General features: G+C 41.6%; 1 protein-coding gene across 1 annotated transcript; it reads left to right on the top strand.

Moving 5' to 3' along the window:
- Nucleotides 1-4,628: 4,628 nt before the first annotated feature.
- NDUFC2 (NADH:ubiquinone oxidoreductase subunit C2) lies at nt 4,629-14,125 on the top strand. The gene is made up of 3 exons (XM_040489467.1): nt 4,629-4,968; nt 11,171-11,314; nt 13,942-14,125. The coding sequence occupies exons 1-3, from the start codon at nt 4,800-4,802 to the stop codon at nt 13,989-13,991; spliced, it is 363 nt and encodes a 120-aa protein (XP_040345401.1). The 5' UTR covers nt 4,629-4,799; the 3' UTR covers nt 13,992-14,125.
- The last annotated feature ends 429 nt before the right edge of the window (nt 14,126-14,554 follow it).

Raw genomic sequence — 14,554 nt, 5'->3', positions numbered from 1 at the left:
GGGTGATGGGTATTGAGGAGGGCACCTTTTGGGATGAGCACTGGGTGTTGTATGGAAACCAATTTGACAATAAATTTCATATATTAAAAAAAAAAACTGAGAACAAACTGAGGATTGATGGGGGGTCAGAGGGAGGGGAGGGTGAGTGATGGGTATTGAGGAGGGCACATTTTGGGATGAGCACTGGGTGTTGTATGGAAACCAATTTGACAATAAACTTCATATATTGAAAAATAAAATAAAATAAAATGTATGAGAAAAAAAGAAAAAAGAAAAAAAGAATGACAAAAACTTAAAAAATTTCTGCATATCAAAGGAAATAATCAGCATAGTGAAAAGGCAACCTCTGGAATGGGAGAAAATATTTGCAAATCTATATCTGGTAAGGGATTAATAGCTAGAATGTATAAGGAACTTCCACAACCCAACAACAAAAAGAACCAAATAACATGAATTTTAAATGACCAAAGGACTTGAACAGACAATTCCCCAAAGAAGATATAGACATGGCCAATAAGTTGGTGTATGAAAAGAAGCTCAACATCACTAATCATAAGAGAAATGCAAATCAAAACCACAATGAGATAACAGCTCACATTCAACAGGATGGCCTCTATCAAAAGAACAGAAAACAGCAAGTGTAGGTAAGAACGTGGAGAACTTGGAATCCTTAGGCACTGTGGGAACATGAAATGGTGCAGCCTTATGGAAAACAGTAGAGAGGTTCCTCAAAAAAATAAAAAATAGAATTACCATAGGATTCAGCAATCCCACTTCTGGGATATATCTAAAAGAACTCAAAGCAGGACCTTGGGATATTTGCAAACTTATTTTCATTGCAGTATTATTCACAATAGGTAAAAGGTGGAAGCTACACAAATGTCCATTGACAGATGAATGGATAAAAAAAATGTAGTGTCTACTTTTTGTGATGGAATATTATGCAGCCTCAAAAGGAAGAAAATCCTGTCACATGCAGCAATATGATTTCATCTCAAAGACATTATGGTAAGTGAAATAAGCCAGTCACAAAAGGACAAATATTATATAATTCCATACATATGAAGTATCTACAGAAGTCAGAATCATAGAAACAGAAAAGTAGAGAGGTGGCTGCCAAAGCTGGGGGGAAGAGGGACATGGAATTAGTGTTTAATGGGTGTAGAGTTTCAGTTTTGCAGGATGAAGGAGTTCTAGAGATATGTTGCATGACGATGTGAATATACTTAATACTAATGAGCTGTATGCTTAAAAATGGTTAAGATGGTAAATTTAATACTATGTATTTTTTACCATAATAAAAAAGTTAAAATGTTAATGTAGCAATATAAATTTATTATTACATTAAATATATCATAAACCCAAAAGTGTGTAATGCACATGTAAAGTCAAAAATAATAAAATGTACACTCATGTACCCACCACACCTTAGAAATAGAATATTATTAATACCATAAAGGCCTTATGTGTGCTTCTCCTTCCCCAGAGATAATAATCCTGAATATTTATGTTAATCCTTCTCTTGCTTTTCTTTCCAAATTTACCAACATGTGTATCTCTAAACAATATATTTTTGCCTAACACTGAACTTTATATAAATGGAATTAAATATTCTCCTGTAACTTATCTCTTATTCCTTTATGTTTATTCCCTTTTTTAACATGACTCTCTTTTTTGAGATTCATCATACCAATGCATAGATACACCTTCCTATGAAAATACCACAATTTATTTTCTGTTTTTTATTATTATTATTATTATTATAGAGAAAGAGCAAAAGCAGGGGAGAGGAGCAGAGAGAGAGAGAGAGAGAGAGAGAGAGAGAGAGAATCTCAAGCAGGCCCCAAACTCAGCATGGAGCCCTACTTGGGGCTTGATCCCACAACCCTGGGATCATGACCTGAGCCAAAATGAAGAGTCAGTTTCCTAACCGAATGAGCCACCCAGGTGCCCCTTCTTTTCTTTTTGTTTGTTTGTTTGTTTGTTTAATGTTTTTATTTGTGAGAGAGAGTGCAAGCAGGGGAGGGGCAGAGAGAGGGGGACTGAGGATAAGTGGGCTATGTGTTGACAGCTGAGAGCCCAATGCAGGGCTAGAACTCACAAATTTTTAGATCATGACCTGAGCTGAGGTTGGACACTTAACCAACTGAGCCACCCAAGGAGCCCCTTCTATTCCGTTCTTAACGGACATTTAGGATGTTTCCAGTTTGGGAGAATTATAAATGGCTATTATTCCTGTGAATATTCTTTTTCTTTTTTTGACATTTATTCATTTTTGAGAGACAGAGAGAGACAGAGCGTGAGTGGGGGAGGGGCAGAGAAAGAGGGAGAAACAGAATCTGAAGCAGGTTCCAGGCTCTGGGCTCTGGGCTGTCCTACGTGGGACTTGAACCCATGAACCATGAGATCATGACCTGAGCCAAAGTCAGACACTTATCGACGGAATCACTCAGGTGCTTCTACTCCTGCATATATTCTTGTACATCTCCTAATCCTAGTACATGTATTCAAGTTTCTCTGGACACTAGAGTATAGGCTTAGAGTATAGATGTTCAAGGAACTGAAAACAATCTAAATATCCATCAAAAGGGTAATGGATAAATTAAATGTGACATATTTATATGATGGAATATTATACAGTAGTCAAAATGAATGAATCAGGGGTGCCTAGGTAGCTCAGTTGGTTAAGTGTTCCACTCTTGATTTCAGTTCAGGTCATGTTCTCCCAGTTGGTGAGATTAAGCCCCATGTCGGGCTCTGTGCTAACAGCGTGGAGCCTGCTTGGGATTCTCTCTCTCCCTGTTTCTCTGCCCCTCCCCTGCTCGTTTATGCACTCTCTCTCAACATAAATTAGTAAACTTTCAAAAAAAAAAAAAAAAGGAATGAATCATTGCATGCAATGATAAAAGTGAGAGAAAAGAGGAACAATGAATTATACTATTTGGGTAAAAAAACATAACAAACACACATAACATGATATTAAATATATGTAAAAATATAAAAAGTGAATTGGAAGTATATATACTAAACTATGACAGTGGTTCTCTGGGGAAGAAGAGAGAGGGGACTTAAGCTTTATTTATAGTGTTTTATTTCCTTTAAAAAAAGGTTAAAAATCGGGGTGCCTGGGTGGCACAGTCGGTTAAGCGTCCGACTTCAGCCAGATCACGATCTCGTGGTCCGTGAGTTCGAGCCCCGCGTCGGGCTCTGGGCTGATGGCTCAGAGCCTAGAGCCTGTTTCCGATTCTGTGTCTCCCTCTCTCTCTGCTCCTCCCCCGTTCATGCTCTGTCTCTCTCTGTCCCAAAAATAAATAAACGTTGAAAAAAAAATTAAAAAAAAAAAGGTTAAAAATAAATATGACAAAACATTAATGGTTGTGAATTCTGAGTGGTAGAATATGGGTATTTGTTATCTTGTCCCAGATTGGACTTAGAAAAATGTGGGGGAGAAGAATGTGTAAATATCATTTAAATAGTTTTAAGTGTTTGCCTAAGAGTTCATTTAGTATTCAAAATTTACACAATCTTACTATGGGAAATTTTAAGTGGTTTCCCTTCTTTTGATGTAGTTTTAAAAATAAACACTGAGGTTTTTTTAAAAATTGTAAAACAGCTTTATTATATGTCATTCTATTTCCATAGGACTGATTTCCAGCTCTGTAATTACTGGATCAAAGAGTGTGAAACTTTGAAACATTTGCTGCTTTCCAGGCAACTCCCAATATACATTACCTAGGGAAATCCTAACTTGAAATATTATAGATCTGGGAGTGAATTTTATGAGACACAAAAGGTCCATCCTTTATTTAATCATTCTTAACTGATATTTAATTCTTCCACTTTGGAGCTCAATACCTCTGATACGTATACTTTTGCATTAATCTCTGGTTTAATCAGCATTTATCTAGGTAAAATGTTGACCTCACTAATGAATGAACACGAAAAGAAGACATTGTCACTCAAATCAGGAAGGGTTTTCGAAAGAGAGCTGTTCAAAAGTAGAAGCTCCCCATTACTGGAGGAGGTAGGGAAGCAAAGACTTGGCAATTACTTGGCAGAATGTTATAAATTCCTTCTTTCATTCTTCAAACCTGTGGGGAACACCTTTTCCTTGAGCTACGTGCAAGGACGTAAAGACTCAGAGGTGAAAATTTTTAGGGTGCTGCCACCCAAGCTGACTTTCAAGAGTTTGGCTAAATGATCCAATCCTGATGTTCTCTGAATTCTTTGTTGCTGGCTGGATCTTAATTTTAGGCTTTGGAAGGTGTGCCTGTGAACAACGGGAAATTCAGCAAATGAAACTAGCTTTTATGATTTTGATTAATTACGTTTCTTAGAACGATCCGTCAAACCTACTTGTGGGTGTTGAATACAAAGATCAATTCGGCCTGAAGGGCCATTCAAGGGAGGGGGAAAGAGAGGCAATTCGGGCGGGGGGCGTCGAGAACAAAAAACAAAACAAAACAAACAAAAAAAAGCAGTATCTACTAGTCTCTGAGCTCTGCTCATTTGGTGTACCCTAGACCCCGCGGTACCAAGCCCAGGAAACCCTACCCGCCAGCATCAGCGCGGGCGGGAGGGCAAGCAGCACCGGCCATTTGATAACCCGGAACTTCGTGTGCGGGGTCCCTGCAGCAGCGCGCACGGGGAAGCGTATGGGCGCTGTACCGCCCTGCGCCATGCCCTTCAGCCGGGCTCTCGGAGGAGAAAGCTCGCGGCTTGGGCCGAGGCGGTGGTCCTGGTGGTTTTCTTTGTAGTTGGCGGTCCGAGGCTAGGCCTCCAGTGGGAACGGCATCACCATGATGAGCGGACGGCCGGGCCGAGTGCCCTTACAGTTCCTGCCGGATGAGGCCCGGAGCCTCCCACCGCCCAAGCTGACCGACCCGAGACTCGTCTACATGGGTTTCTTGGGCTACTGCTCCGGCCTGATTGATAACGCGATCCGGCGAAGGCCGGTGGTGACTGCCGGTGAGGGCTGCGCGGGCGGGATCGGCTGGGAGGAGAGGGGGTCTCAGGGCTGTGGGTTGGTTCCTCCATAGGCTGCCCAAGGTCCTTTCGCTTTTCCGGGCCTTTTCACCTAACAGGCCCCGCCTCGCCTCCCTGGGGCATCCGTGTCCCGGGAGCTCTTCAGAACCCGATAGGGCCAAAGTGTGGCACTTAACAATTGAGGGCAATGAAACCCAAGGCCCCACAGTGAGTCTGTGAAGAACCCAGGATTGAACTGCCAGGTCCTCAATGAGGAAATTGAGCTTCAGAGGGGTTAATGCAACTTGCCCAAGGTCATATGGTTGTTAGGTAGCCTGTTTTTAATTTTTTTTAATGTTTATTTAGTTTTGAGAGAGAGAGAGAGAGAGAGACAGCAGGGGGGAAGGCAGAGAGAGAGGGAGACACAGAATCTAAAGCAGGCTCCAGGTTCCGAGGTGTCGGCACAGAGCCTGCTATGGGGGCTCGAACCCAGGAACGGGGAGATCATGACCTGAGCCGAAGCCGGACACTTAACCCACTGAGCCACCCAGACGCTCCTAAGTAGCCTGTTTTTAGACCTCAAGTCTGTATTTGAAAGTAGTGCTTTTCAAACTTAATGTACATACTGGTAACCTGGGGATCTTTTTAAAATGTGGATTCTGATTTATCAAGTCTGGAGAGAAGCGTGATGTTTACAAACTCCCAGATACTGTTGATGATGCTAGTCTAGAGACCCCCTTTGAGTAGGAGAGGATAAAACCACTGGGCTGTATTTTCTAGTAGCATGTCAGTGGCCTCCTGTCAGATAATGGCTGACACAGTAGCTGGGCAAAGGGCAGTGGATTTCCAAAGGGAAAAGAGGAGGGAAGCTTTGGAAGAGCTGTCTTTTTTTAAATGTTTTTCTTTATTTTTGAAGGAGAGAGAGAAACAGAGCATGAGCAAGGGAAGAACAGAGAGAGAGGGAGACACAGAATTCGAAGCAGGCTCCAGGCTCTAAGCTGTCAGCACAGAACCTGACGTGGGGCTCAAACCCACGAACTGTGAGATCGTGACTCGAGCCGAAGTCAGTTGTTTAACCAACTGAGCCACCCAGGCGCCCCTGGAAGAGGTGTGTTTGAACTTAGCTATGATTTATCGAATTCTAGGAGAGTTTTTCAGGCCTTTGAGAAGCTAGTGGAAGTAAATGGAGGTAAGGGCCTCTGAATGGGGAACAGTTTGATGATTGAGTGTATAGAATAGGATAATGAGGGTAAGAAGGAGATTTAGGTAGATCAGGGCACATTATACTCTAGGCAGACAGGAACCTTTTTAGCTTTTGAGAGCTATTGGCAGATGGGGAGTGGAGAGATGCAGTAAGCAGGGCTTGTGTTTTAAGTAGGCTCCATGCCCAACATGGGCCTTGAACTCATGACTGTGACATGAAGAGTCAGATGCTCTACACACTGAGCCAGCCAGGTCCCCCAGGCCTTGTGTTTTGTTTTGTTTTTTCCTTTAAATGTTTATTTATTTATTTTGAGAGAGAGAGAGAGCACACGTGAGTGGGGAGGGGCACAGGGGGCATGGAGAGAATACCAAGCGGGTCCTTTGCTGTCAGCATAGAGCCTCACATGGGGCTTGAAATCAGGAACCCTGGAGAACATGACCTGAGCCGAAATCAAGAGTCAGATGCTTATCCGACTGAGCCTCCCAGGGGCACCAGGCCTTGTATTTTAAAAAGAAGGTCACCTTTGTCAGTGCAAAGCACTGATTGGAGCCGAGGAACTCAGTTTAGAAGAAAGCTAATACGGTGGTTCAGGCGACCAGGAATCACTTCATTTGTTCCTCTTTTGGCCACCTTGCAGCTGTATGTCATGCCTGAAGTCCAGCTTTCAGCTCACCAAATCTTAGCGTTTCCAGTGCTCAAATAGTATTGAAATCCCATCTCCCTTAGACATGACCCTCCTCCATCCAAAGGAGTGGGCTTTGTCTACTTCTGCCTCTGGGGAGATGAGGTTTTCTCCCTTTTCATCACCACTCCACATTTGCCCCAGCCTGTCACAGCTGCACTTTGCAATTCGATGGCCTTGCTCCTCTCTTTCCTATCTGTGTTAGCTTGGACAAGTTACTTGGTCGGCCATTCAGAGGCAAAATTTCTTCATCTGTAAAATGAGAGTAATTAATCTTTGCATATTTGTTGTGGGAATTAAGTGAGATTCTAGAGATAAAATGCCTGGCTTACAGAAGGTACTAGACAAAGTTTCTATTCCTTAGCTGTTGTTATGCAAACAGTTTACCATATATTTGTTTGTTCAGCATTTACTAAGTTCTTTCTTTGTGCCAGGAAGGGTTACATACCAGGTATATGGGGTGAGGAATACCGTCCCTGCCCTTGAAGAGCTCCTAGTCGAGTCAGACAAGTGAACAGTCCATTATGGGTCTAGGCATGACAGATAATGTATTTTCATAGAAGTAGGTGAGCAGAGAGCACTTTGGGAGCACAGAGGAGGTACAGATTGGAGAGATACTATTCCAGAGGAAGAACACAGTGGTCAAGAGCACATGATTTTGGGTTTGACACCACTCCATTCTACTAGCCATTCAATTCTGGGGAAGTTAATTATCTCTTTGAGCTTTAGTTTCCTTACATATGAAATAGAGATAATATCTACCTCTGTGTGGCTGTGAGAACTAGATGAGATGATGTATAAAGCCCTTAACCTAGGGCCTAGGGGTTAGAGTTCCTGAGTTCCCTGGGGCTTCCTCGGTCTTGAGAACTTTATTGAAATGGTTCTCAGCAGCATTTACTGAAGCACATTATGTTTGTCTAGTTTAATGACAGTCATATAGCAGTATTCAGTAAGTATTGAATAACTAAATGTATGTAGATTACAAGGAAGTCTAAAACATGGTCCCAGGCCTTGAAAGACTCACAAATCAGACAAGCATATCCATTTAAAAGGCCAAATCGTATAAGTTTATGCATGTTGGGTAACAGCTGTGACAGAGGAGTGGGGAAGGAGAAAGATATGGTGGATTTTCAAACTATAGCCGTGGAAAGTATCTGGCATTCTGTGGGTAACATTGGAATATTCTGTAAATGAAATCAAATTGTGCAGATCTTTTTCAAGTTAGCAGAAAATATTAAATAGAATTTTTTTCTTGAGCTTTTCTCCCATCGCAAGTTCTAAACCACTGATAGTAGTTACCACTTGCCTGCTCTAAATTTATAGTCAGTTGGTATCTAAGTGTCTACCACAAAATTAAATATATTTATTGATTTCTAGTATAATATATCAGTAGTTAATGGTGTTCTGCAAAGAACACCATGGCTTCCAAGTTTAAATTCACTTGGGGAGCCTGGGTGGCTCAGCCGGTTGAGCGTCCGACTTCGGCTCAGGTCATGATCTCGTGGTCCGTGAGCTTGAGCCCTGCACTGGGCTCTGTGCTGACAGCTCAGAGCCTGGAGCCTGTTTCAGATTCTGTGTCTCCCTCTCTCTGCCACTCCCCCACCCATGCTCTGTCTGTCTGTCTGTCTCTCTCTCTCTCTCTCTCTCTCTCTCTCTCTGAAAAATAAATAAACCTAAAAAAATTTTTTTAATTCACTTAATAAAGGGAAAACGATTGTGGAGGGGTTGTGCATGTGGTGGGAGGGAGGCCACCACTGAGAGGGAGAGAAGAGGTTAAGGAAAGGAGGACTTGGGAAGGGGCCAAACCATGCCCTTGAGGGCTGGGACACTAACATCACCATCTGAAACATTCAGGGAATCTTTTCCTATGAGGAATATACATAAGTATAGAGAGTCTAGGTCTTTGTGTCTGTGTCGTCCAGTGGCATATAGAAGAAGAACTCAGCACACTTTGCTGTATTGCAGGTGGCCCATTAGGGGGAGTGATGGCTGTTTGGGGTCAGGGAGAATGCGAAAGAGCCTGAACCCTGTCCAGTCCCAGATTGTAGTACTATTTTGAATTTTTATTGTTTTACACGTTTTTCCAAAAATATTTTTACACGCATTTTCTTTTGGTTTATATAATACTGCCATGAGAACGATAGGATAGGTATCATCTTTGTTTTAGAGGTAGTAAATTGACTTGCCCAAGACCTTTTATCCATTTATTAAATATTAAGTGCTGTCTACGTGCTGGTACACAAAAATGAATTAAACATTGGCTTTGCGGGGTAGTAGATAGAAATAATCTGTATAGCATTTAACATGCTAATAGAGAGGAGTTCACCCTGTTTTAACCCTGTTAAGGAAAATTCTGGGATGACTTCTTAGCAGAAGTGATGTCTGAATTGAATCTTGAAGGATGGGGGCAGAGGTTGTCTGGGCAGAGAAATAACCAGTGGGTGGTATGAGGAATTAAAAGCAGTTCAGTATTGGGCGCCTGGGTGTCTCAATCGGTTAAATGTCCTACTTTAGCTCGGGTCCTGTTCTCACAGTTCGTGGGTTTAAGCCCTGCTTCATACTCTGTGCTGACAGTTCAGAGCCTGGAGCCTGCTTTGGATTCTGTGTCTCCCGCTCTCTCTACCCCTCCCTGCTTGCACTCTGTCTGTCTCTGTCTCTCAAAGAGAAATTAAAAAAAAAAAAAAGTAGTTCAGTATCATGGGGTGCCTGGGTGGCTCAGTCAGTTAAGTGTCTGACCCTTGATTTCTGCTCTGGTCACGATCTCATGGTTGGGGAGTTCAAGTCCACATTGGGGTCTGCACTGATAGCAAAGAACTTGCTTGGGATTCTCTCTCTGCCCCTCCCCTGCTCTCTCTCTCTAAAAATTAATTAAAAATAAAAATAGAAGTAGTTCAGTATTGCTGGAACACAATGTGCGTATCAGGGAATGTTAGATAAAGATGGAAGAGTCAGTTCATGAGAGACCTGGGAGGTCATTATCTAGGAGTTTGGTCTCCTATTGGGTATAATTGAAGGAGAAAGGGCTGACAAGCTAGGTTTGTATTTTTGTTAAAATTCCTCTAGTGACAGGGTACAGACTGGGATAAGTGCAGAGTAGAAAATGAGATAAAAGGGAGATTGAGTTCCCTGAAGTGAGGCAAGGAAATATTTACAAGGTAGAATTGACAGGACTCAGTGACAGAATGTGGGGAAAGAGCATTCAAAAAAAGGAATGAGTACTGTGATTACCCAGGACTTGATTTCCTGGGTGATTGGTCTTACAAAAGGTGATTAGGAAGGAAGGAAGTTCGTTTGGGGATATGCAGGTGAACACACGTGTCAAACATTTGGATATATCTGTTACTCACCTTGGGTGTCTGAGTCAGACATACTTGCAGGTCACTAGAACATGGATGGTAAGTAAAACTATAGGAATAAATGAATTCTTCAAAGCAATATATGTGGGATAAGAAGAAGAGGGCTGGGGATAGAATTCTGGGGCATAGCTAGAAAATCAAACCTGTGGTTAGCCTTTTTTAAAAGATGTTTCTGTATATAAAGTTCAGACCTTCGGATCTCCCATTCAGACTTTAAATTTTGGCTTTCCCGCTCAGAGCCTGGAGCCTGTTTCAGATTCTGTGTCTCCCTCTCTCTCTGCCCCTCCTCATGCTCTGTCTCTCTCTGTCTCAAAAATAAATAAACGTTAAAAAAAAATTTTTTTTTTAATTTTGGCTTTCCCTAGATCACATGATTTGATCCTCCCCAGTCTCATTATAATAGGATGATTTTTTAAATCTAGTTTTCGAATAGGTACTCATACATATGGTACAAAATTTAGAAGGTAAGAAGAGAATTGATAGTGTAGCTGGCTGCTTTGGTAACCAGTAAATATGCAGATACAAATTGGTGTATGGAGACAAACCAAACTGCTTTTTGAGCATTTATAAAGGACTTCATCTCTGTCACATCACATCCTGAACAGGTCCTGGAATACAAGTTAGTTTAGATCTTCAGGATTTTGTACTTAATCCACCTTTTCCCATAAAGAAATTTATAAAACCTAAATTTGAAAAATCTTGAGTTCGTTTGCATAAGTGAATAAATGAATGAATAAATAAACATGGATTCTATTCATAGTTATGTTTGTAGATTTAATGTTGGTTTTCATAATTGATGTCAGGGTCAAGGCTGTTTTTGCAAAAGAGCCATGTAGAAAAACCTTTTTTTAAAGAATGGTGGAAGAAATAACAATAAATTACATATCTGAACTGCAAAGCTGTGATTTTAAATACACATTGATGGATTTTTGCTTTCTTTGGAATTTATTGTTTGAATTTCAGGTTTACATCGCCAGCTTCTATATGTTACTTCTTTTGTCTTTATTGGATATTATCTTTTAAAACGTCAAGATTATATGTATGCTGTGAAGGACCATGATATGTTTGCATATGTAAAATCACATCCAGAGGATTTTCCTGAAAAAGGTATTTCATTTATTTATTTGATTTATTATTTTTTGAAAAAGGTGTTTCAGGGGCACCTGGGTGGCTCAGTCGGTTAAGCGTCCGACTTTATGATCCCACGATTCATGGGTTCAAGCCCCGCATCAGGCTCTGTGCTGACTGCTCAAAGCCTGGAGACTGCTTTGGATTCTGTGTTTCTGTCTCTCTCTCTCTCTCTCTCTCTCTCTCTCTCTCTCTCAAAATTAAATAAATAAACATAAAAAAATAGAAAGGTATTTCAAGTTACCTATAGTGAACCTCTTTCTTACCCTGTATCATTTGCCCTGGTTAATCTTATACATGCCCGTGGCTTCAGGTACATTCAGTATTCTGTTGACTCTCACATCATTGCCTATGTATTAGGATTCTCTTGAATTTGTATATCCAGTTCCTAGCCGAGTACCTCTGTGTCCCTCAGATAGCAAACAGATTTTATGTCCCCTCTGCCTGTGCAGACTTCTGTTCTGTGTTCTGCATCGGTGAGTGGCACTGTTGTCCACCTGGTTACTCCAGCCAGAAGCCTGGGAAGTGTCTTCCAGTCTTTCTGTGACCTCTCAATAGTCCTCAAGTCTTACCGTTCTACTTCCTATTTCTCAATCCTAAACTCCCATCTCTCTCCCACTGCCCCTACCCCAGTTCACACCCTTATAATCTCTTGCTTGAACTCTTGCACTTGCCTCCAGCACACCTCTGCCTTCAGTCTTACTGAAGATCATGTCTCTGGATAAATGTGGCTCTGCATAATAATAGGCATTGCTTACAGTAGCTATCTCTTGCCTGTTGGACAAAATCCAGACTGTTTAGGAGGGCTCATTTCCCCAGGCTGAGCTAATTGCCTGCTAGAAAGACTTTGCCCACACCTTTTATCTACCGCATAACATGTACATGTCTGTCTCCCTCACTAGACTGTAGCTTCATCTTTGTTTCCCCAGCCCTCTAGTACAAAGCCTATACTAGTAAGCAATAAATAATAGCTGATCTGATGTACACAAAAACCTGTCTCATCTCCTGTCAGTCATCTCCTGCCTTGTGAAATTCTGTGTCCTAAATCTGCCCTATATCCTGGGTAATGCTCAACTCTGTACCTTCTTGATCGTCCTCTTCCTCCATTTTTACCTGTCCATCTAGCAAATTCCAACCTAAGATTCATCATCTCAAAGAAGCCTTGGCCCAGCTACAGACAGGAATTTCCTTAGTACATTCTACTTACCACTCTTCAACTATGAATATGATTGTAATATAACCGTTGTCTTGTTTGTATTTTAATACATATACGTAATACAGATGTACATATATGTGAAGGAATGAATGAACGAATGTAGAAAAACTTTGAACTTACATAGATTTTAAAGAGATATTTAAATATTTACATATTCACAAAAATGTGTAATATTAAGCATTTAAATTTTATTATACTAAAGGATGGTCTCTAATGTCCTATTTAGCTCTAAAATTTTATTACTCTATTTAATATTCCCATAGCCTTTAGTCACATATGTGATGTTCATGGTGGATCAAAAAGGTATAGCTTTCTTTACCAATGAAGAATTCAAAGGCTAGAGTACAAAGCCATGAATAATGGATATATCAGGGATGGGGAGTAGGCAAATGCACGTTAGCATTGGAATCTTGGAAACCGTGATTCCTAACAGACCCAGTGGCAGAGCAGTCCTCGGTCCCAGGCCTGTGGCTCATTGCCTCCTGTTTATACTAGCTCCCTCTGTCAGTGGGAGCCTGTGTAGCCTTACAGACTCATTCTGTCTCTGAGCAGCATATCAGTGGCAGGTGTGCTAAGAGCCTCTTGCACTGACAGCAGGGACATGGAAAGCTTGACCACCTCGACTCCTGGTCCTGCAGCTGACCTGTGCTCCTCCCTGTTTATTCCTTCCATTACCCCGTCAGCCAGGGCCCCCTGGCAGCGCTCTGTCCCTCTGGGCAGCCATCTGGATGTCACCAGAGTCTTCCAAAGTTACCCTTCATCCAGTAAAACAGTGTCTCAGGGATTGCCAAGCTATGGTTGAGGACAAGAACCTAAGGAAATTCTTAGAGGAGTTTTCTGTCTACGAGAATATTAACTGTTAATTTTTTTTTAGGAAATACGATTTTTAAAACATAACTTAAGGGGCTTCTGAGTGGCTTAATTGGTTTAGCATCTGACTTCAGCTCAGGTCATGATCTCATGGTTCCTGGGTTTGAGCCCTACATTTGGGCTCTGTGCTGACAGCTCTAAGCCCAGAGCATGCTCAGATTCTGTGTCTCCCTCTCTCTCTGACCGTCTCCGACTTGTGTTCTGTCTCTCTCAACAGTAAATAAACATAGGAAAAAAAAAATTTTTTTTTCAACGTTTATTTATTTTTGGGACAGAGAGAGAGCATGAACGGGGGAGGGGCAGAGAAAGTGGGAGACACAGAATCGGAAACAGGCTCCAGGCTCTGAGCCATCAGTCCAGAGCCCGACGTGGGGCTCGAACTCACGGACCGCGAGATCGTGACCTGGCTGAAGTCGGACGCTCAACTGACTGCGCCACCCAGGCGCCCCGGAAAAAAATGTTTAATAAAAATAAAACCTAATTTGAAAATAATTTTTTTTGTGATCTTTCCTTTTTATAGATAAGAAAACTTATGGTGACTTTCTTGAAGAATTCCATCCAGTGCGTTGAAGTCTCCAAAATGCTTACTTTGGTTTCACTGATACCAGTTATGTCTGAATTTTGTGAAACATGTTTCTATGATACCTGAAGTTTATGTTAATCTGTATGTTAACACTTTGTGATTAAAATGGTCATCATGAACACTCTTGACTCCTTTTTGTCATAAGAAAAATAATTCACTGGAGAATGGTCCGTTTCCATTCACCCAATTTTAAGAAGACATCTGGCAGATTTACAGTGGAGTTTAGGTGGGGGCCCTGGGTGGCTCAGTCAATTAAGCCTCCAACTTCAGCTCAGGTCGTGTTCTCACAGTTCGTGGGTTCAATCCCTGCTTCAGGCTCTGTGCTGACAGTTCAGAGCCTGGAACCTGCTTCAGATTCTGTTGTCTCCCTCTCTCCCTCCCCTTCCCCTGCTTGCTTTCTCTCTCTCTCTCTCTCTCTCTCTTTCTCTGTCTCTCTCAAAAATAAATAAACATTAAAAAAAAATTTTTTTTTATAAAATAAAATGGAGTTTAGGGGCACCTGGGTGGTTCAGTCAAGCATTCCTGACTTTTGATTTGGGGGCCTGCTTAA

This window comes from Herpailurus yagouaroundi, unplaced genomic scaffold, assembly GCF_014898765.1.
Source record: "Herpailurus yagouaroundi ecotype Mexico unplaced genomic scaffold, PumYag 180, whole genome shotgun sequence".
In the NCBI taxonomy this organism is placed as follows: Eukaryota; Metazoa; Chordata; class Mammalia; order Carnivora; family Felidae; genus Herpailurus; species Herpailurus yagouaroundi.
The sequence above is the reverse complement of the archived record's forward strand: the minus strand, read 5'-3'. Positions and strand labels throughout refer to the sequence as shown.

Excerpts from the sequence above, each read along its gene's own strand:
- NDUFC2 (XM_040489467.1), top strand. The coding sequence starts at position 4,800 with ATGATGAGCGGACGGCCGGGCCGAGTGCCCTTACAGTTCCTGCCGGAT. Across the intron at positions 4,969-11,170 it reads AAGGCCGGTGGTGACTGCCG|GTTTACATCGCCAGCTTCTA; the intron begins GTGAGGGCTGCG and ends TTTGAATTTCAG. Across the intron at positions 11,315-13,941 it reads AGAGGATTTTCCTGAAAAAG|ATAAGAAAACTTATGGTGAC; the intron begins GTATTTCATTTA and ends TCCTTTTTATAG.